Source organism: Megalopta genalis, chromosome 4 (genome assembly GCF_051020955.1).
Source record: "Megalopta genalis isolate 19385.01 chromosome 4, iyMegGena1_principal, whole genome shotgun sequence".
Classification (NCBI taxonomy): domain Eukaryota; kingdom Metazoa; phylum Arthropoda; class Insecta; order Hymenoptera; family Halictidae; genus Megalopta; species Megalopta genalis.
This window is the reverse complement of record NC_135016.1, coordinates 16,544,261-16,567,437: the sequence shown is the minus strand read 5'-3', so window position 1 is coordinate 16,567,437 and position 23,177 is coordinate 16,544,261. Positions and strand designations below refer to the sequence as shown.

At 54.5% G+C, this 23,177-nt stretch overlaps 1 protein-coding gene across 3 annotated transcripts in view; it reads right to left on the bottom strand.

The window, feature by feature from the left end:
- Positions 1-15: 15 nt before the first annotated feature.
- The window catches only part of LOC117221916 (uncharacterized), a 75,596-nt gene continuing 52,434 nt past the window's right edge, over positions 16-23,177 (bottom strand). Inside the window, exons 2-5 of one of the 3 annotated variants that reach the window (XM_033473238.2) lie at positions 15,486-15,746; positions 4,395-4,510; positions 2,670-3,000; positions 16-2,130 (exon numbers count right to left, since the gene is read on the bottom strand). In XM_033473238.2, coding sequence (XP_033329129.1) covers positions 1,918-2,130; positions 2,670-3,000; positions 4,395-4,510; positions 15,486-15,518 — 693 coding nt within the window. In that variant the 5' untranslated portion in view covers positions 15,519-15,746 and the 3' untranslated portion in view covers positions 16-1,917. The remainder of the gene's footprint in view (positions 2,131-2,669; positions 3,001-4,394; positions 4,511-15,485; positions 15,747-23,177) is intronic. The other 2 variants (XM_033473237.2, XM_033473235.2) reach the window with 2 other exon arrangements.

Sequence of the window (23,177 nt, the reverse complement as noted above, 5' to 3'; positions counted from 1 at the left end):
AGGAAATAAGCGAGCAACGTTTTATAACAATTGTATTAATGTCATTTATGTACAATGTTTACACGACGACACAGAACATAAATCTGCAAGCCCGATACGCGGTTATAATACACGACTGTTATCTGGATGAAATCGCTCGTTACATAATATTAATACGACAATTATGGCGGAGTAAAAAATATAATTATCGTAAAGATCCTTAACGTTAAAACGCGCGTCGTCGTTTGCTATAGTACATTCATAAATACTTTGAAATATAGGGAAATGGCGTAATAACTATTTGTTCGTGATCGTGGCTGTGTACATTGAACAACTGCGATTTATTTAAGTACATTGTCGTCGAATACTACTTTTAATCCCGAACGAAACGATGTTGTGTTGCTTATAATTTATACGCTACCCTGATGCGGAGTAAAAAATCTATTTTTACGTTAATATCTCTGTACCTTTTTTTTCGATATGTACAAGACAACGAATAAATCGTAAAGATTGTTAAAATGGTGGAAGCTCTTTATTTTATATGTATATATAGATTTACTTAAAAATTAACTTGGTAAAAAAAAGTATTCGTTTACTCGACTACGTAAAGTAAACGCAACGCTCCGAATAAATTCGTGTTTAAGACTACGCAACTCTCGCCATTTCAATTTTCTACAGTTCGCCTTACCACGTACTCGGATTTATCAATATTTGTCATGGCTACTAGATAATGCAACGCCTCGTACCGCATCGTTTGTCTCTTTCGGTCGGTGCTTCGGAAACGAAGCGAACGAAAGTAGCGATTATCGTCGAATACGAGTTGCACCGGTTAAATTAATTTCAGCGTACCACAACAAATTCTACGCAGATCTGTAAAATATTACATGCTATAATTAATAAGAGCTAGAATTACGTTTCTCTTACGGCTATCGCGGTGGCTTAAGAAACGAGTACAGGTATGAGTGCACGATAAGAACTGGCCGCGTATAGAAACGGAAAATGTCGCCTGAGCGTTCGATACAAACTCCGTCGAGACTTCCATCCACGTGTATCGTTGGAACGTAGCAATACCGAGCCTATTCTTTTCCGGTGTCCACGTTACAGCTCAAGAATTTCTACGAATTACTCTCGAATCTTCCAACGAAATACTCACGTCGTTCTTTAACCGACGATTTCTTAAACAACGATCGAATTCCTCGGTCTGCCCGCGTTCGTCCAACGAGAGATTCTACCGACTCGGTTACGCCACGGGCATAGCCGAAACGAAGTCGGTTGGTTCTATTACGATACTATAGTTTACGCTAGACTATTATTATCAGAATACTTCGAAACTTTAAAACCGTCGCGGAATTCGAAATTGCAGTCCTGATAAGCGTTTCCTTTCTTTTCTTCGAAACAGCCGACCTCGAACGAGCAACGAAATTCGACTCGACCACGTCTTTTCAACTTTCGACTTTCAACTTTCAACAGCTTAAATTTAGTCCTGATAAGAACGGCTCGAATACAGTTTGGCAATATCTCCTCCCCCGATATCTATCGCTAAACTTTAACGGTACGTTAATAATAAATAGGATAATAAAAAAAAAAGAAAACAAGCTCTGTCGCGCGTCGACGACGTATCGGTAGAAACACGAGGGAGATATTGGAAAGGCGCGAAAATCCGCGATCCGACGGTCGAACCCTGCGAATACGGGGAACGTATCGGGGGCACAGGTACGAAAGCGAACCCTGGCATTGGTAACGTTTTCATCTCTTTCATCGTTGAATCGGGCAATCGAAATTCTCAGTCTCAACGTACGCGACACTCGGGGCATACCGTTTCCGGAGGTATCTTCTTCGACGGTGCTCGAATCATCGAGATCGGTGGTATCGCTCACGGTGGAGCATGGTGGTTCGAGGTAGAAGACCGCGCCGACTTCCCAGAACCTTCCACGGATCTCACGTCTCGGAGTCGAAGAGGTCTTGGTCCCCCCGTGGTTTGCACTTCTTGCACTTTTTCTTCTTTTTCGGTTTCGGCTTCGGCATGACTTCGCAGCTGCAGCCGCTCCGAACCCTGATGTAGTCCAACGTCCACATCGATCCACCCTCCGTGTTCGCGGTGAACGTCAGACGTTCCCTGTGATGCCTCTTGTGCTCCCCTTTCAGGCTCTTCTGGAAACAATCGTCGAGAACGCTCGCGTTACCGGGCTGCTAATTTTCCGTTCGTTGGAAATTTTGCCAACGCCGGAAACCTTCCGCGTCCGAATAGAGGACGTTTCCACTTTACTCCGTATGAAAAGTGCAAATAACGCGGTGTTTTCGTTCAACGAAAGTACCGTAGAAGCGGATCGAATAAAAAGCAACGTCGTCGATAGGACCGAATGAGTACGACCGGTAGCGAAGAATCGAAGCCGAGCCCCGCGGAGGACCCGATCTCCCATCGATCGCGGGATCGATGCTAACGGACGGATCGAATCGTTCCTAATCTTGGCTAGAATCTTTCGAGTGCAACGGAGATACGTGGTACGAGCTCTCTCGAATAGCCGAGAGGCAAGAGGCAACGGCGAATAGGCAAGAGGCGAGAGAGAGAGAGAGAGAGAGAGAGAGAAACGAAAGGCGCGTGGCGCGTGGCGGGCGACGCGGGAGCCGTCGGAGCGGAAGAGGGGGTCCCCGACTAAAAGCTAGGCTCGCGAACGATTTTTAATCCGTACCTTCGATCCAGAATTTTCAATGATAGCGTAAGTGTACGAGAAGTTCTGCACGCATCTGGACTGGTTACTGAACTTCCGGTCGATGAACCTGCACGGCTTGTCGAGGACGTCTGGCCTGCAGGAGTACTCGAAGAACCTCTGAGCGTTCTGGCCATCCCGATAGAGCTGGACGTACATGTCGTCCCGATTTCGACCGCCGACCGGTTCCACCATTTCCAATACCGTAGGGCAGCAATCGACTGGAAGCCCGTCCTCGCCTCCTTCCTGTCGCAGAATCATGTTCATCTCTCGATAAGTCATCCGCTTGGTCGTGTCGTCCGAGGTCTGCGTCCTGGAAGGTTCGCCGCGCCGTGGCCCGAGAGGACGGTACAGAAACATGGAGAGAGAGAGAGAGAGAGCGGCACAGATCAGACAAGAGAAATCGTTTCGAGACGCGCCTTTTCGACTCTCTTTCCTTTCTTTCCGGAAAACGAAAAGAAACGAAAAGAGAAACGAAAAGGAACGGAAACCGGCGAACGGGGAGAGGGGGGGGGCCCTGCGCGCGTTCTAGCGAGGCTCGGGGCCCGGGGCCCGAGACCCGAGGCTCGAGGTTCGGATCCGAGAATTTAGACGGAACGGGAGAAAGGAGGAGGGACGAAAAATGGAAAAAATCCGGGGAACCGTTCCGGTTCGACCGAACATTCCACTCGTGCCGCTGACTTAGCGGCTCGTGTCTAAATCGCGCGATAGAATGCAGCTCGTGGCCTCACCCGCGGAGGCCCGCGGAGGCCCGAGGGGGCCCGAGAGGGATTAGAAAAGGAGAGACGCCGTTCGTAAATCGATACTTTGGCCGATCGCGCACTCGTCGGCCGTACGTATCGCGTATCGCGCGAGTCATTAATAATAATTAAGACAGGCTGACACTCGCCGTAATAAATATCGCGCGGGCTTCGCCGCGACGCGGATGAGATATACGGGCTCGGTCGCCGGCGCTGATTGAAAATTGAAATTCAGCTGGTCGAAACGCGTCGTCCGGTTCGCGATAAACTTGCTGCCCGAGCGGCGCGGCGGCGCAGCGACGCAGCGGTCCGAATCGCGATTCTCGCTCGGCGAAAACATTTATATCCTCGCGCGTTTCTGCTCGCGTTTTCCGTTGTTCCGATCTATTTACGATTATTCGTCGTTCGTTCGCGCGTTCGCGCGGATAAAAATGCGAAAGAAAAATTGCGACGAAGGTTACGGCGCGAGATACGCTTCCGTCGTAATACGTCGAACGAATCGAAGGTCGCTAGGATTTTTAAAAAACGAAAACGTCGAACCAATATTTCCATCGTAAATTTCAGCTTTCCAGCTTCGATCTCGCCGACCAAACGACTTCGGTGGTGCGGTCGTTTTCGAAGCCGATATTCGGCGGTCGACGCGCAGCGTGGGCGTAGAGGGAAATACGAGGATAAGAATCATTCTGCTCGGTCAGGATGGATCGCGTTTTACACCACCGGGCGAACGACGACTTCGCGCCGTGCCGCGTCGTGCCGCGCCGTGCCGCGCCGCGCCGAGATATTTACGCGCGTATACGAATCGTCCGTAATTGCAAAGAGTCGGTTGATTTGTTGGACTTCTCGTCTCGTCTCGTCGCGGCTCGGCTCGGCACGGCTGTCCGCCGTATCTCCGCCGATGTCCGCGAAACGATCGCGCCTCGGCGAAGCGAGCCGGGGACCGCCGTTCGCGAGTCAGCGGGCTACTTACCAGCGAGAGATATGTCCCCTGAAAGGATGTTCTCTGGTCCTACGAGAAGAGAAAGATAACGTCAGGTTGTTGGCGGCAACGAGCCGCGGACACAGGACTGCGGTCAGCCAAACCACCTGCGGGAAACAAACAATTCCATCGAAATCATCGGTGCGTTCCGTCTTCGTTGCTGGCGCGACGATCGGAAAATTAACCGGCGCGCGAATAAACGAAGGGATGCGATCGTAAGTTGTCGCGAAACTCGATCACGATATCGTAGATCGGTGTTGCGCGATCCTCGAATTATCCAAACGCCGGGAGCACCGTCCAAAATAACGTTAAAACGAGCGGTCTTCGCGAGAAGCTGCCGCGCGCATTTTCCTTCGAATCGATGAGATTTTCGAATCTGCCCGATCAACGTCGATCTCCTTGTCGGACGCGGCGCGAATAGCCGGTGTCCCGAGCTGGCCGATAGAAAGTTCCGATTCGGGTAGAACGTTCGTAGCTCTGGATTCGCGCACGGGCGCGCCGAACGCGTATCCGACCAGGTTATATTTGCCGACGCGAGAGATCGACGAGCCGAAGCTCGGCAACCGAGTTAGCGGGAACGGAACCGAAAAAGAGAGAGAGAGAGAGAGAGAGAGAGAGAGAGAGAGGAAGGAAAAGAAAGAAGTTTTGGTAGCGCGAGGCGACCAGATTCTTCGGCGAGTCGCAAGGGTGGTGTTCCGCCCGTGAGAAAGTACCGGAGGTGCCGGATCGGTATTAACGTGCAATAAACCACTGCGTTAGTCACGCACCGGCCGAGCGCAAACTACGTGGCGCATGAGCGCGGGTACGCGCGTTTACGGAGGTGAAAACATTAATTCGGCTTATAATTTTTATGCAAAACAGGCCTCGCGGCGTTCGCCTCGTCTCGCCTCGTCTCGCCTCGTCTCGCCCCGCCCCGCCCCGCCTCGCCGCTCGCCCGCTCGGATCTCGACGAGCTCCTCCTCTCGCGTGCTCGCCTCTCGCCCTTTCTCCGCCACGCTTTCGACTCAATTGCGGAATATATCTTGTCGCTGGAAACGGGTGGTCGGATAACGCGCTTCTTCTCGTCCGTCGTTATCGGGTATTTAATTCAATTTCGTCGTCGTCGCCGACGGGGGAAAGCCCGACAAGCTACATCGAGCGCGCGCGTTGCTCAACGATTTTCCATCCATCGCGTCGTTCTCGACGTTCGCCGTTGCGCAACGGCCGGTCGGGCCCCGCGCGAACACGCGTCGTCGACGCGAGAATCGACGCGCTTTCGGGCGGCGTAGCGTTCGCCCGTGCTCGAGCCGAAGACTTTCCTTTCTTTTCGCGGACCATTCTTTCTCCGCGTTTCTCTTCTCTCGAACGAACGTTTTCGGTGAACTTCTGTCGCAAAAGTTCTGCTCGCGTTTCACCGAACAAACGGACGGCCGAGGAATCGTCCGCGCGGACCGCGGGGACGAAAACCGAGATTTCCAAGACGGCCAAGTTCGTTTCCGGCGATTCGTAGGAACGAGACGACGAAAGACGAGTCCACGCCGGTGCCGCTTAATTAAGCCATCGTCGGGGCGAACGCTTCGCCGACTGGCGCCCGGCGTACGAGGAACTCGCGCCTCGACGGCACGATGCCATGCCACGATGTCACGATGGGACGCGGCGTGTAGATTAAACGGATATTTACAGACGCGACGGACCACACGCGGGCTTCTCGGATTCTTATCGGTTACTCGCTACATGCGTGCGCGCGTCCGCCGACGGAATTCTCGGCGGCGCGGCGCGGCGCGGCGCGGCGATCTTAATCGATCCGCGATCCGCGAACGCTCGCGCGCCCGGAGCAGCGTCACCGTGACTCGACGCTGTCGAGCCGGCAACTTTCGACGGACACCGATGTACCAATTTCCCGACGACGCACCTTTTGTTCCTTCGTCGTTGCCGATCGATCGATCGCGCCCGTTGCCGCATCGTTTCCTTCGCAATTACAACGTCTCGAACAACGGTTCGACGATTTTTACGCTCGGCGCTGCGACTCGCAGGGCGCGTACTTTCGAATATTAGCGCCGAAGAGAAACGACGTTCGAGCGACGAATAAAAATATGCGCGACCGTATTTTGTAAGCGATACGTCGTTCGAGACGTCCCTAACGGTCGCTCTCTTCGAGAGGCCCTCCGAGGTTGTATATTTTTTCTCGCGGAGAGGCTAAGCGGAACGAAACGCGAGGACGCGCCTCGAGCACGTCCGCTCGGAGCTTTCCCACTTTTTCCAAAGACGTTTCCCGCGTCGAAGGGACCGAGGACGCGCAATCTACATCGGCCCGTAGCAAATTTTCGATTCAACCGCTGAACCCTGTTTTTCGGTTCGGTCGCCCGTCCACCGGCTATCCGTCTTACGCATCGTAGAAACGTGACGCGTTGTTACCTCGTTGCAATTAAATCGAATCGACTCTTCCAACCGGGGTTGTTTCCGTCCACGTTTCGGTTGCTTACCCACGGATATGGAAAAAACTATGAGAAAACGGAATTCGCGACTCCAAGTTAAAGAAACGACTGGAAGCGCGGCAAAGGCTCGATCGTTCGAATCGGTTGAAAACGGTACGGCGATATCTTTGGTCGCAGAGTGCTCAGTACAAGAATAGAATAATATAGAGCAGCGGCGTCTCCAATCCGTCGGACTATACGCTAAACCCGTTCGCCGATGCGAACGGTAGCGAACGGTTCTCGGGGGACAATTTTCAAGCAGAAATCGTCGGAGTCTCTGTTTCAGGCGACGGATCGTAGCCGTACATGGTAGCAAACGGTCGAACGGCAAATTTTCAGGAGGTACGCGACGCGCGACCACCGCGGAGCCTCCGCTCCGATATCCAGCGTCGCGGAAGAACGTCGGCCTCCGCGCGTATCCGCCCGCAGGACGGACCGATAACGTTCGAAGACGCGGAGCTGGTATCGGGAGACGCGGTTTATCGACTCGTTCGCGTCTGTCCGTGCCACGCGCGCGAGCACGCACCCGACCGTGCCTCCCGTCTCTCGTCTCCCGTCCCTTCGCGTTCCCGGTTGCCGACTCGAAATCGCTGGATCATCTCCCGCGACACGCGAGTTTATGCGGGTCCTCGCATCTGTTCGAGTTCAGGGTGTACCGCTGAAAGAGGGTGTGCCGAGTGTCGCCGTCGCGTCGCGTCGCGTCGCGTCGGTTTCACGCGATCGCGAGCGAGGCCCGCGTCCCACGAGACACGAGATCCTCCTCGAGAACCATCTGGCTCCGGTTAAACGGCGCGAGCGCGACGATTCGCGCCGCCGACGGCCGTGGAACGGATAATCTCGAGCAACGAGCCGGTCTTCCGCGTCTTGTTTTTTACCAGGTCGTCGAACAGGCCCGGTTCGGCTCTGCGAATAGGATTCGGGGACTGGTCTCGGTATCGCTTGAAAATACGTATTCGCGGATTTTGGAACCAGAAGAAACTCGGCGTCGAACGGTGCTCTCCGCGTTTCGGTCGATTCGTTGGATACGCGCGAGTTGCTCGACTCGAACGCTACGTTCGACGAGGCATCGATTCGGGCGTTCACCGTTTTCGAACGCGACCGATTCGGAAGAAAATTTCGGCTCGGAAACCTTCGAGCCGGATAACACGAAAAACAAATTCGATTTCGAAGCGAAGAACTCGAGCCGCGCGCAGGATGGACGAACCGTGCCGCGTCCACCGGCGGATTCGGAATTTCGGCGTTTAGCACCCGAACGGTTAATCTCGAAAGCAACGGCGCGGTCACGTCCGCGCGCGATAGCCCCCGGTATGTACCCGGTCCACGCTCGAAACTCGTCGATAACGACGGGGTCGTCGAACGGTTTCGGAAGAAACAACGTCCCGGCCGTGGCCGGCGGATCGACTTTATCCCTCGCGATCGTCGCGTCGCTTCGCTTCGCGTCGCGCCGTGCCGGGCCGCGCCGAGCCGAGTCGCCTCGATTATCGAAATGGCTGCTGCCGCCGCCTACGAGGCCAGCTCGTTAGCATCCTTGGCACCTTCCCGTCTTGGCGCCCGACGACGACGCGTCCCGCACCAGGATCGCAAATTGTCGGGTCACCGGCTGGAATTCCGGATGATGGATGGCCGCGATTATCATACAATGCGATACGATCGGAATAATGGTAACGCCGCGCGCCGATATTCCCGATTTTACCGCGCCGACGTCCGAGGCTGGAGGCGGTGGTTACGAGCGCGGGCGCGCGGAGCAAGGAGCGGACGGACATTCTCTGCGACGATTGGTCGCCATATTTTCTATAAACCGTTCACCGGCGAGCCGCGATTGGATAGACCGACGCCGCTAATTTATCGCTGTCCGCGGCAAAAAGGGAGAAAGAGAGAGAGAGAGAGAGAGAGAGAGAGAGCTCCCGTTGCTAGAACCGTGCCGTTAGGCGACGGCGAAACTGGACGTCGCGTCGCGCCGCGACAGGCGCCGCCGCCGTCGCGACGCCACGGTCTCGTAATAGGACGGGGCTGATTTGAATATTGGCATCCGCGAGAGAGGTTCTTTCGAAACGCGCGGAAAAATGTTGCGCAACTCGTCGACGCCGATCGTAACGTGAGAAAATTGTGGCGCCGGTAATTGGAACCTTGGGCGCGACGCGCGCCCTGCCCATTGCCCATTGCCCATCGAGACGTCGACCCGCTCGACTCGAGTCACGGCTCGCTTCGTTTTACCAACGAATCCTCGAGCTCGCTTCGATCCACACCGATCCGAGTGTACGAGGTAGAGCGTACGGCGGACATGCGTCGAACAGGGTTTACCGCGCCGACGTCGCGGCGACTTAAAAAATTCTAGTTAAGAATCAGCGTCGCCCGTGCGCGACCGACGCGTACGCGGCGAGATCCGGGGCGGACAGTTCGAAAGCGCAACTTTTAGGTCGCGTCGCCCCGAAGGCCCGAATCGAACCGACGCAGCGTTCGACGCGCTACCGGTTCGCTCGAATACAATATCGTCCGAAGCGGAATCGTCTTCTATCTCCGAAGGCAACGCTTCGAGTTTGCCCGTCGGAGATAAGGTCGACCGAAGCGGCGCGTCGGATGTCGCGAATCGATGTTCGACTGGAAGCGACAGCTTTCGATTTGGCTCGCGATTGGTAGAAGCGCGCTTGTATTCGATTCGCGCGGTACAAGCATCTTACCGATAGCATCTTGTAATCGATAGTTCGCGGTATAGGTCAACCGGCGGTTCGCGCGATTCCTCGTCGAAGAGAACATCTTTGCCGCGCCGTTCGTCCGAGATCGATACTCTCCGGCGCGTTTGCCAACGCGTAATCACGATGACGCTTCGGAAATAGTAGCCAATCGAGTAACTGAAATATCAACGAGATTCTCGTTAACCTCCGGTCAAGATTACCGACGATAGATCGCGCGTCGGACCGTTAACGCGACGCTTCGAGGCATCGATTGTACGTACGCGCGAGTACTCCCGACCGGAATCGCGACTGGAAGGCGACGCGCCGCGCGTCGCTCGAGCTCTTCGTACTTTACGTAATTACGAGCGCGTCGTCGTCGCCGTTAACCCCTCGTCGTTTATTTCTCGCGAATCGAAAACATCAATCGCGTTGTTCCATCGACGAAGCGATAACTTGTTCGGCGCGAACGTTGCTTCGTTGCTTCGAGTCGAAACAAATCCTTGCTTTTCCTTGTAAGAAAGATTTCGGCGCGCGATGCTTCCCGACGAACGAATTCTTTGGCTCGGCGTACCGATCGATCTCGGCGGCCGATCCGGAAGTCCTTCGGAAGATAACGCGCTCGAGGTAAAACGCGATCCACCCACGACTCGGCGAATCGTCGGAAAGCGGAAAGGTAGGAGGCGAGAAGGCGGAAAGCACGAGACGAGCGCGAGAAGGGCGCGAGACGGGCGCGCGAACCCTCCGTTACGGTCCCGATAATTATCGAGTCCCGTGGAACCGCCCGTTCCGATCTTCTAAAGTCGAAGATACGCGGGCAAACGAAGGTATCGCTCGCGACGAGAGAAGCGCACGAACGCCGCTTCGAAAAATCCTCGGTCGAACGACGAATTTAAACGAATCTCGATAAAAATAACGAATACAAAATAATTATTCGCTCTTCGAAAATCTTTTTTTCCTTCGTCGAACATCGATCGCGTAGACGCGCGGCGAACTCTCGGCGAGCGAACAGAAATCCGCGCTTCCACGAGCCGTTTACAAATGGTATCGCGCAGCTTCGAATTGCTACCTAGAGACACTCGTTCGAAATAAAAGACCGGGAAAGCCGGGCTTCCTCGTTCCACGGGTAGCCGGCCGGCAATTAATTAAACACACGATCGGGTCCGGCAACGATCGCTTAACCGACTATCCCTATTTTTCCGAGGAAGTACTTTCCACCGAGCCACCAATTAATTCTTCTAATTTCCCTTAAACCAGTTCCATCGAACCAGTTCCAGCTACGCGTACGCGCGCGTCGGCGAGCGCCGATTATCGAGATCGTTGGGTTCGTCTCGGCGTCGAACGTCGGCGCGAATAATAGCCGCGACGATCGCTTTATTTCGCGATTCGTCGATCGCGAGACGCGCGCGCGCGCGCGCGTGGGCGGACGGCTTCGAAACCGCGAGGAACGCTTCGAAAATACCGGTTGCTACGCGCGTGCTCGATCGACGCGATCGAGCGTCGCTTCGATCCGCGAGGCGATCTCCGTCGTAGATCCGCCGCGATCCCTTCGACGCGTCGATATCTGGACGCTCGATCGCTCGCTTCCAATTTATTCGCGATCGATCGATCGATTAATTAGCGGATCGCTGTCGTTGCAGGACAAATTACAGGCTGGTCTAACGAACAAATTACACGCCGCGGTTTGCCGCGTTGTCGCCGCGCCGCGCCGCGCCGCTCGCAACAAAATCGACGGATCCCGACACGTTTCGACTTTGTAAAATTACCCGCCGCGCGACTCGGCGAGCCGTTCGCCGTATTATCGAGATACGCGTAACCCGGGTTTGGTAATCGCGTAATTCTAGCGAAAGTTTCGAACGTGTAACGCGACGCCGTTGCGTTGATAAACAGCGCGGTTTTATGAGTTATCGGCTCGTTAACCAATTAGCGGCTGCGCGCGGACCGAGTTTCGTACGCGCCGCGCGATATTGTATCCGCGTCGCGCCTTCGATTCTTCCGCCGATAGGCGCTCGAACGTTTTCTTTCGAGCGCATTTTTCAGCGGAACCACCTAATAAATACTCGCGAAATAAATATCCGACTTCGTACAGTCCGCGCGCTCCGAGTTTTCGACGCGAAAGTTTCTACGATTCCGCGGAAAATACGAAGGTACTTGTTCGCGCGAGACAAACGGCGACGCGAACGAGACCGAGTTTCGCCCTGGAATCGTGCGACGCGAACGAGCGCGCGATGCTCGCAAACATTTACAAACGTTCGTAAATTTGCCCGCGCGCTTCGTCGAAAAGGAATAAAATCGCGTTCGCCGGGGCAGCTTCCGAGGCAAGGAAATGCAGTTCGTAGCGCGCGCGCGCGGCGTTTACCTGCTACGTTCGGTCACGATTCAACGACCGCTATCGTCGCGACAGCCCGAAGGAATCTCGGCCCGGCATTAGGCGACATCGAGACTTTTTAAACGGACGGGGAAATAATCGCAGATCCCGATAATGATAGACGCGAGCCGACCCGATATGAAATACAGCCGCGCGACGTAATTTATTGCACGATCGGCTCCGGAATCGACGGATCGGCTCCGTTTTTTCCTCGCGATCCCGACCCGATCCCGGCCGGCCCCGAGCCCAGGCTCGCATAAACCTAGAAAGTTATCGGACCGTCGTCGCTCCTGCCCCGGGGATGCGCGGCTAACGGTAGCGGATACAAGCCTGTCCCCGCGTTAACAGAATTATTTATTGCAACCATCGGCGCCGAGAGAACGATTAGCATGCTAATGTCGCGGCGATTTTACCGCGTTCGTCCGCGTGCTCGCACCGCTGATCCGACATTATTAAATTATTCGCGGACGAGCCACGGGCGGGGCATCGAGGATCGACGCGAAGCGAAGCGACCGGCGCCGTTTATCGAGATCGCGGGACGGTATCGGTATCGATATCGATTCGTTTCCACCGCCGATCGTTCGCTCTCGCGTCCAAAACGGTCTTCGTTGTCTTTGGTTCGACGTTAACGATCTTTCGTACTCGAAGTTGTTTAACCCCGAAGAAGAAAAGGTTTGTTTCAAATTTACGCGATTTTTTTTTGTCGCACGTCCGACGCGCGACATTTTTAACGGCGTTTCAAACGTGATAGAATTTCTTTTGAAAAATGCTATATATAGAAAACGGCGCTGGACGGTCGCCGTTGGAGCGTGCAAAAGATTAACGCGTTAACCGATCTTAACTCGGAATCGCGATCGTTGCTTGAGAATACGTGTTTTCGCTCGAAACCAGAATCGCGGCGCAACGATCTACCATTTCAAGAACGTTCCCCGCGCGTTCGATGGATAAATGAACCAAAGGACACGCGGTGAACGATTCCCGCGTAGAACACGGCAATTTGCCACGGACGATCCGTGAAAAGTTACGCGGGATAACTTCCGAACCAACGAATAAAACGCGAGAGAAACGTTGAGAAATCCGCGACTTCGAAACGACGCGATTCGGCGGTCGGGCGTGGATCGACGATGGGAATCGAGCTTTAATCCGCGCGAAATATTCGTACGTCGGCAGTCAGCGTCGGCCAGATAAGACTGGTATTCGATATCGGCCATAAACTGTAGCCTGGGAGCCTGGGAGCAAAGCCGTGGAAAGAGACGCGACGCGACGTTTCGTTCGGCTTCCGGGCTGAAATCGATCCGAGGAAACTGGACGATGGCGTAGCGGTACAGTTTCGACGAGACGCCGAAGAGGAAGCTCTAAACCGAATCGCCTGTCCGCCGATGCAATCGATAGGACCCGTCCCCGTCTTCTTATCGTCCCGTCGTCGCTCGGACATTCGAAACTCCGGCGTTATTATTAATCCGCGATAAGACCGGAAGCGGTAAAATTAGCAGCAACTCGTTGACAAACTCTGCGAAATCATTAACGAGCGTCCGCGTTATCGTTAGAAAATTAATATCGAAGCTAGCGATAGCTAATGGACACTTATCTCCGATAATCTGGTGCTACGAAACATTAATTGTCGAACACGGCGGATGGATCGATAAAAATTGTTGCGAGTTCGTGCGAAATTTCTTCCAAGTTGCTCAGGATTATTTATACGCCGAGGCACCGAAGCATCGAGGATCGCGGAATAAATCAGGGACGAAATTCCGTTTTCTCAAACGTTGCTAATAAATCAACGCCGTTACCAGGGATCTCCCTCTTTGCAACGCGGCTCGAACATCGGAATCCCCTGCTAGACCAGTTTTCGGAACTTTCGATTAACCCCGCCGCGAATTCGCGGCATCGCGGCATCGCGGCATCGCGCCGTCGGCTCGTAACGCCTAACCGCGCAACATTAAGCATAATCTGCGCCGCGACTCGCGAATCGCCTTGGAAATCTCGACGGTGAAAGGCTGGATTTATTAATTTGCACCGCGGTAATCGATCTTCGCCGCAAAAATCTACGATATTCTCGCAATGTCGAGAAAACGAACGAACGATCGCCCCGTCGACTCGAGTCGAGTCGAGTCGAGTCGAGTCGAGTCGAGTCGAGCCGAGCCGCGCCGGCGTTAATCGCTTAAAATCACGCGGTTCGAAGTGTTCCAACCGCAATACCGTTTCCCTCGCGGAATAAAAAGCTGTTCGATAAGAATTTGTACAACCAGCCACCATAACGTCCAGATTCTTTCGTCGGACATAGAAACCAGCGATCGTTTTTATTTTTGTCGAACGGATCGATCTGGAATTTAACCTTGACCGACTTGTCTCGTTGAAATGGCTGCTCGAATATTGTTCCACCAGAACGAAGTTTACAAGATTTATCGCGGAAGCCGACGGTCTCTTTTAGTTTCTTCGACGGATCGATCCAACGTACGATCGCAACGTACGATCGCAACGTACGAAAATTACGACGAAAACGACGAGATCGGTCGGCTGTGCCGGAAAAAAGAAACGGTATTCCGTAGCTGTCGCCGTCGGGCGACGAATACGCGGAGACACGGTCGTTTCACGGTACGGCGATTACACCTACTCCCTCGGCCGGCGAGTTACGGGCCGTCTTTATTAACGAGTAATTATCGTCCGCGTCGCGTCGCTATGCCGGTCACGCGGCACTCGCTGTCGCAGCAGCGCGCCAAAGAGCGTCGTTCGAACGCGTGCCGATCGAGCCGATACACCGTTACGAGTTTCGCGAACCGTCAACGACCGAGACCACCGTCGTTTCGTCGAGCGAACGTCCGTGCTCCGCGGTGTACGGGCCCGTGGCCTATGGCCTGCGGGAATCTATCGGCAGGCCAGGCTGCTCGAACGGGAAACGCGTATCGGTGTCCATAATCCGTCGACGATTTCGTGGAACAGGTTCTCGCGACGCGTCGCGCGGTGTCGTCTTCATTTTTCACCGCTCGTTCCCTTCGACGTCCGAACATCGACGAATCGAGGTTATATACCACGTATTCTCCGTCGAAGTCGATCGTAAAACTCGAAGATTATTCGGGCTTCGATCGTCGAAAATATCGACGATGCGCGCGATCCGGACGAGAATATTTCAAAATACGGTTCTCGCGGAGCGACGCGAGCCGATCGCGTCGACTCGTACCGGGGTGCCTCGAAATTCTCGACAGCGTTACCGAGAGTTCGCGTTATCGTCGAGACGAATCTGTACCTACCTATCTCGAATTAGATATTCGTCGCGATACGTTCGACGTTTACCAAAATAGAAGCGTATCGGTCTCCCGCGCGGCTCCGACGTCGCCGATACGACGCACCCGACGAATTTCGTCGCGAGATCGCGAGAAAGTGGGCGCGCGCCGCGTTCGAATCGGATCTTTCGACGATTCTCGAACGAGACTCGCGACGGGCGTTGGAAATTTTCGAGAAACGATTTCCCTCGGAAATTGGTAAGGATCCGGCCGGCGCAGCTGCGGAACAGGTTCCATTATCGGAATCTAGTCGCGAGCGAGCGGGCGAGCGGGCGAACGAGTTCGCGGAACAAACCGTTTGACAAACTTACCGCGACGAGGATGCCGAGAGCTTCAATTCGCATAGTAGCTGGCCGGGCCAGCGGGGAGGCCGTAGGTTGCGAGCTGCTGGGCCGGACCTGGGCCGGACCTGGGCCGGGCCGATCTCTCGTCCTCGTTGAGTCGATCGATCCGCGTCCTCCTCCGTTTCACTCGATCCGAAGCGTGTCCGGCAGGCGATCCGATTCTCCCGGTTCTACGCCGATTTCTCGCGATCCGTGGCACGGATCCGGTGACATGGCTCCTACGCCGATCTGTCGACAACACGCAATTCTCCCTTATTGCGACGCTCGGACCCGCTGCGGAACTCGGCGCGACGCGACGCGTAAAATCGCTTCAACCGCGGCTACGGAAGAGCCGAGGTGTCGGGAAAAGATGCCCGGCAGTTTGGATTTCTAGGTTAAATGTTCCGCCGAACGAACGCCCCTGAAAACGAACGAGCTTTTTTCAAATTCGACCGAACGACCCGACTCTTTGTCGGAGATGTCGGAGATGTCGGAGAGATCTGTGGTTTACGGGCTATCGCGTAAATCGAAAGAAGCGACGAAGAAGGGACAATCGAGAGATACGGAACAACGTCCGGTGGCAAACGTCGAAAAGTATAATTAATAACGACACCTGTATCGCTGCCAATTCTACCCGCACTGCTGCCGATGCCGAACGTTCCGACACGAAAATAAAAGAATACGCGGAGAGTCGAATCGGTCCGATCAACGTCGACGGCGGCATAAAAATGCGACGCTGTCGCGAATCGACGTTCCAAGGGGGAGCCGAGACGATCGGCGCGACGCGTTGCGACGGACTGGGGATCGATCTTTAAGATTTGCCGATAACGGTAACGAGGGCAGAGTTAAACGCCGGCGTTTCGGTTCAAACGAGACTACCACGTTGCGTCACACGGACGACCGCGATAACGTCGCGAACCGATATCTTATCTCGGCGCGTTCCGATCGACGCCAATTACACCCGCGGTCGACAGGCACTGACCTACCGAAGAGGCGGGTCCGCCTTCGATCGGGATCGGGATCGCGACTCGCGACAGACTGCTCGCGCTCGCTGTAACTCGACCGAGTTCGTTGTTTCGCAACAAACTTTCCGAAGCGCGCGTTCCAGGTAAGGGGACACCCGAAGTACTCGCGTCCCTTGGCTCTGCCTCGGTTGGACGATCGTCCCTGGTACGATCGTGACGCGATATAGCTTCGCTATCGCCTCGGAGATCGTTCGCGCGAAGTCAACGGAAAACGATCGGAACGGGTCGTTCGTTGATATTTGCTCGGTCGAATCGAGCTTGCGTAAAATAAGATGCGACCATCGGTTTATAATAATACGGAGATTACCGAAAGTTTTCGGTTAGCCGAAACATCGAGCCTCTGCTTCGTCGAACTATTCTGTAGGAACGGATAGGCGACAGGTAGTTTTCTTCCGCAGAAAATCTCTCGCACTTGATCTTACTTTATCGGAACATGCGTCGATACGAATTGCTCCATCGTCGTCGTCCAACGGAGAGGAAGCGTTCGTTAACTGGGACTCGACGAGATCCGACGCCCGAGGAGACGTTAAAAGTTTTCGAGCCGAATCGCGACGCGACGTTTCGAACGTCGATCGAAAGTAACGCGTTCGGAGATGTTGCTGTTAAATTCCGGATCAACCCGAGCAAATGGATACGTCGGTGCGGCATAGCCTGCTCGACGCGTTTCTCGTCGACGAAAACGCGTTCCGCCGTCGCGTCGATGGAACGGTTCCCACGGCGGACAAATTAGAAATGCGCTCGATTCGAGAACGAAGCGACAAGATTTATAGGAGAGACCGGTGGGAGATCGAACAATGAGATTGCACGGCTTATCTCGTTCGCGATCCGCTGGTGGATAGACGAGCAATTAAACCGGCGGAATCGGCGTGTAACGGCCGTTAACGGGTTTTCCGGTGCTCGAGCACGGAAGGCGGATCGAAGGAATGCGAGGACAACGTCGCGTCGTCTCGTCTCGATCTCGATCTCGATCTCGCGCGCCCACGGTTCCTTCCGATCGAGAGCAATTATTCTGTTCTGTCGCTCGTCGGACAGCGGCGCCTGTACGCCGCGCGCCGCGCCGCTCGGAGTATCGTTCGCTACGCGCGTTAACGACTCTCGAGAAATCATCGATTGGTCCGTCCCGAAGCCGCGACGCCTCTCGCACCGTGCAAACACGCCTTCTCGCCTGATAGAATGGTCGGGAATTACATTTCGAGCGGGAACCCGAACGCCGCGCGTCGAATTCGCCCGAGCGATTCGGAAATCGGACTCCTTGCGACTCACGGCTTACCGGTTGCGGTTTACGGTTTACGCGAGGTTTCGCGCGTGCTCGTGCGCGACTCGCGATAGCGAACGCTGCCGAACTAGGAGCGATCGATATTTTATCCTCGTTCCTGTCCGTTTCAACGACGGTTGGACCCCGACCGCGTAGCTCGATGCAACTTTCGAGAACGCGGCAAAGTCGTCTTGCCCCGTTCCTCCTTCTTCGCTTTTAAATCGCGCGAATCAGTCGTTCATTCGCATCTTGGGATTTATTTGCCGGTTCCGAATTACTTAAAATTCGGATCGTTCGCATCGCTGGAAAATTTAATCCGCTCGGGGGATCGACAAAATTTAAGGACGCCGATGTATTTTTGTCGACCTATCGACCATTTGCCGATCCTAAGTTCGATTTATTTTTCGGGTTCGCGCCCGCGAGCGTCGAATCCAGTTTGGTGCGTCGGCTCGATCGACCCGGCCCCCGCTCGTGAATCGCTCGAATCCTCGCGCGACGATAACCCGTTCGACGTTCGACGAGGATGGAGAACGGGAACGGGATCGGGAGCGGGAACGGGAGCGGATCGACGAGGGTAGGCGGTAGGCGGTTCCCGCGCCGCGGCTCTGTAAAACCAAGACCGGCTGCCCGCGTAATCGTAAGCGGATTAGGCACATAATTTTGGATCATCCGATCGACTCGAAGCGTACGTACGCGGGCACGGCTCACGGTGAGTAGCGCGGCGCGAGTTGTTGCCGGTAGGAATTCGTCGATAACGAGCGTAGAGGCGGGAGGCGCGTTCGGTAACAGACGTCGCGCAGCGTTATCGGAGTTTTTCCAGGGTCGGTGATCGAGTTGTCGTTGGCGGAGGACAGGGGGGCACAGCTGCGGGACCCGGCACCGGCAGCGGCACCGGCACCGGCAGCGGCATCGACACCGGCACCGGTGTCTCGTTTATCCCGGTCGGTCCTCGCTTATCGTTCGTTATCGACGATACGCATTGCCCCGGAATGCCGTCCGCGCGTTCCTACGCGAAGGGTCGCGGGACGGGGGACGCGGCGAGACGGGACCACGGAACGCGGACGTCTCGAGTCGGGCGTTCGCTCGTTACGCGTTCCACGAACGAAAACGGAAGACGCGCGTTCCTCGTACGGGCACGACGCGCGACGGTCTCTTCAAAGGAGACTCGCGAAATCTCCGCTCGAGCACAGGCCGATGTATCGTATACTCCCGCGCTTTCTGTGAACGACTGCGAGAGCTTGCCAACGGTAACGCGCGACTCGAGGAACCGCAGGAAAAGGGGGACGTCGATTCGGACCCAGGTACTTCTTCGCCGTGAAATATTCGATGCGTCGCGCGTTCGTATTTTCTCGAATGGACGAACGTCGATAACGGATCGATAAAATTTCAAATTCGAAGAAACGCGACTTCCGGCTGGGTTCGGGTATTTACCGCTCGTAATCGCGAAAGGTTTTCCCGCGATTCGTCGATTCGCGCTTCTCCGTCGCGCCGACGCGAACAAGTTCGAGCAGAACGAGGGTTTTGCGAGAAATTGGGAATTCGACGCGCGTCGTCGCGTTCCGCGAACAAAGGTGGACGCCGACTCGCGACGGAGACAGAGGCGGGAGGGCGAGCTTCTCTCCGCGTAAAGTGAAAGTAATCGCGAAACCGTATCGCCGTCCGCGCGAAAGAACGTCCACCTACGACAGAAAATGTGGAAACTTTCTCTCCTGGACGAGCAACCCTTCGTAGAAAACATGGTACCTCGTTCCCGCGTCCAAAGATAGCACCCGCGTTAATCGTTTCAACCTTGTCCGGATACGATAAATACAACTTTCGAAATAGCGAGTGGAAGAAGCAGAAATATGCGTAACGGGAAGCGACGAACGTGCGCCGATTCTACCGGTCCGCGCTTCCGATCGATCTCGCGAGTTTACCATTTCCATCTCGTAACGCTAGCATTTTCAAGTTTGCCGTCTCCGTCTCGCGAGTTTACCATTTCCCTGCGAGACGGCCTGCGAAACGGCGGATTCGCATAAACGCGTACGGTCTCCGGTGTTTGAAAATTTATGGGATCGCGGGAAAAAGTTGGTCGATCGGTTCTCGTAAAATCCGGAAAGTTTGCAAACGCGCGCGGTGCTCGTGCATTAATTGAAACGTTATTTATGAAATAATGAACAGCCGATAGCGGCGATATTGTAGACCGCGTGTTCGACTCGAATGTAAATGGCTCGCGATTAACGTACATTATCCGGGGGCCCGCGGTGAAATATCGACCGGCGATCGGCGATCGGCGATCGACGGTTGGCAGGGCTACGGCTGGGAAAACGCGGCGCGACCGTTTCAGGTTCCAGGTCCCGGCTCGTACAAGAAACCGCATCTAGCTTCGGTTTCGTCGATGTTACGAGAAGATTGCCTCCGGTAATAATAGCAATTTTATTCAGCTTTTTAAACGGTTCTCGATGGCCTCTAACGTTGCGCGATTACTCGGCTTAGTTGCACGGCAACGATCGTCGTTGCACTGTGAGAAACGAATCGACCGGAGCGGGTCGACGTTCGACGCGGCGATGGACGATGTTCGATGTTCGATGTTCGAATCCGACGAGTTCCCGGATTTTTTAGCAGTTTCGTTGTACCCGGCGTCTCTTTTCCGAGCAAAGCCGGTCGCGGCTGGATCGTTCCTTTCCATTTACCGAATCGATGTTTTCTCCCTTATAATTTAACCGCGATCCGCGGTCATTTTTAAGCGAACGCGAATTCCGAACGAGATCGAAGACGAGCTCGCGAGCTCGAGAGCCGGAACGATAAAACGAGCAACGATTCCTCCACGAGCGGCTCGACGATCCATTTTCAGATGTAAATTAACGCGCGATCGGTCGATCGAGGATCGGCTGTAGCTTTATCGAAGAAATCGGACGATTCCGTGAAAATCTTCGAATCGGAATCGCGATACGCGATACGCGAAAGCGCTTATCGCGACGGAGCGATCGCCGCGAAACGTTTCCGCTCGCCCGATCGGACGAGTAGCGCGTCCAGGTTCTACCGATTAATCGGATTTCGCGGAATAAAAGCCTCTCGATGATCGAATATTAACGAGAAATTCTAGTTCGATCGACTTTTCGAACCAGTCCCGGCAAATAGGTCGACGTTATTTGTCCGGATCGATGTATAAACGCGGATGCGTTTAACTGGCGCGATAAGGGTCTCCTCGTTCGCAGTTTTCTTTCCTCTTTCCTCTTTCCTCTCTTCCTCCGTTCCTCGCAAATCGATTTCGTACAACTTGCATAAAATAACGATCGATGCGCGAGTTCGAGATCGGCGAGACGAGCCGAACCCGATTCCCTCGAAATACGTCGAAACTTCCTCCGCCCGGCCGCCGTCCCGAGAGGGCGGGTCTCGGTGTCGGACGCGGAGCTATCGAGAGACGGAGGTTGCGTTACTCTCATCTTGTAAACGACACCGTGACACCTGGATACTCGACTGCTCGAACAAGTTGTCCCATTACCCGGCATGCGCCGACGTCGACGTCGACGCCGACGCCGACTTCTTTTACCGATCCCGTACGGTCGGAGAAACGGTGATACGAGCAAGGTGTCCCGCGGCTTTATTATACGCTAGAATCTCGATCTCGCTCTCCATGTCCGCGCGTCTCGCGACATCTCGGCTTCGATCTACCGAAAATCTTTTTCCACTCTGCTCCAACGTTCTTCCAAATCCTCTTTCCTCTTCGATTTCTTCTTCTTTATCTTTCGACGAGATCGCATCCTCGTGCAAAATGAAAATTCCCTAAGACGATCGCGAGCGATACGACTTCGAAGAAGTTGGACTATCGCCGAGTCGACGACGAAAAGTCGAAACCCATTTCGAGCGGCCGTGGGTCGGGGTCTGCGAACGCCGCGACGCATCCCTGCGCGCTTTTCGACCACCGTGATCTCGTATACGCTGCGCGTGTACCTGCGGGTATCTCTCGATCGAAAGATAACGGATAATATTCGGAGTCTCGCGAAGCACGTTCCATCGCGATCGAAAGAACGCCGAGTACATAAAGTAGCGGAGGAAATGAAACGAGAGGCGAGACGATTTAACGAACCGTGGAAGAAAGCAACCGTTCGACAACTACCGGGTGCAAACGCCCACGACGAGCCGGCATGCGAGACCGCGTTCGTGTCCGAAGCTGCTCGAATTCGTTGGACGTGCGCGCCGCGTTCGTCTCGCTATGGCTTTAAGTTTCGATTTAAATGTAGGTCTAGGTTTTTTTTTTTAATTTTAATTTTAGGTTTAGGTTTAGGTTTAGGTTTAGGTTTAGGTATTTAGGTTTAGGTTTAGGTTTAGGTTTAGGTTTAGGTTTAGGTTTAGGTTTAGGATTAGGTTTAGGTTTAGGTTTAGGTTTTTAGGTTTAGGTTTAGGCCGAACAAACCTTGCGAGCCAACGGGTCGCTCGGGTTCCACCACCTCGAGCCAATTAATCGCCTTCTAGGTGGGATGCACCGGAACGAACGTACCGACCCAGTCGGTCCGCTTCTTCGATCGATTCGCGGGAACGAGCAAATATTGGAAAATCGTGTACCCGTCCGGAGGGCTCTCTCGCACGCGTGTGCGAGCAGACAAGCTCGCGCGTCGACGATACAGCCGCGGCCGTTCGCGCGTTACCGATTTTCATCGATTCCGTAATCCACGATCCGCCGCGTTCGAGAAAAATTCCGGCAGAGAGATCGGGGACGAAAACGGCTGGAACGAACGATTGGAACGGGTTATATCGAAACGCGGTTCGTTCGCGTACTCGGCGCGTCGGCGGCGAGACGCGTCGCGATCGCGAACGAGTCTTCCCCTCGTCCTCGTTCGATTCTCGAGGCACCGTTCTCCCCTCGTTCGATTTTTCGACTCGAGACTCGTTCATCGCGCTCGCGTCGTATATCGGAGCTTCGTTCCCGGGGAGATAATAACATTTTACGATCTTAATCCTGCGGGTTTTATCGACTACGGAATCTGGTAAAAGGTGTTTCTCGCTCGATACGGCAGCCGCATCGACGCGTTCGCTCCGTCTCTCGATAATCGTGCCGAAACGGTGTTTGTTTCGAGATTCTTCGAAATAGACTAGAATCGCTCGCGACTCCGACGATCCGTTCGCATATTTTTCTCTCGGTAAACGCGCTCGGCTCCTTTATCTAGAATCGGATCGACGGATTTTTCGGCCGTTCACGCAACTGGAACACGCGTACGTACCGATCGCGTTCTCGCGGACGTCGTTACCCCGGCTAAGAGATCGTTCGAGAACGCGAAATTGGAAGGAGCTTGGCCATTGTGAAACGCGAAACTTCTCTCGGGTTTCTCGGTATCGCTCGCGCAAAAATCGGACGTCGCCCTTCGCGACGGAAGAACGCGTAGGGTGCATGAATCACTCCCGGCCGCGACTCGCAATTCG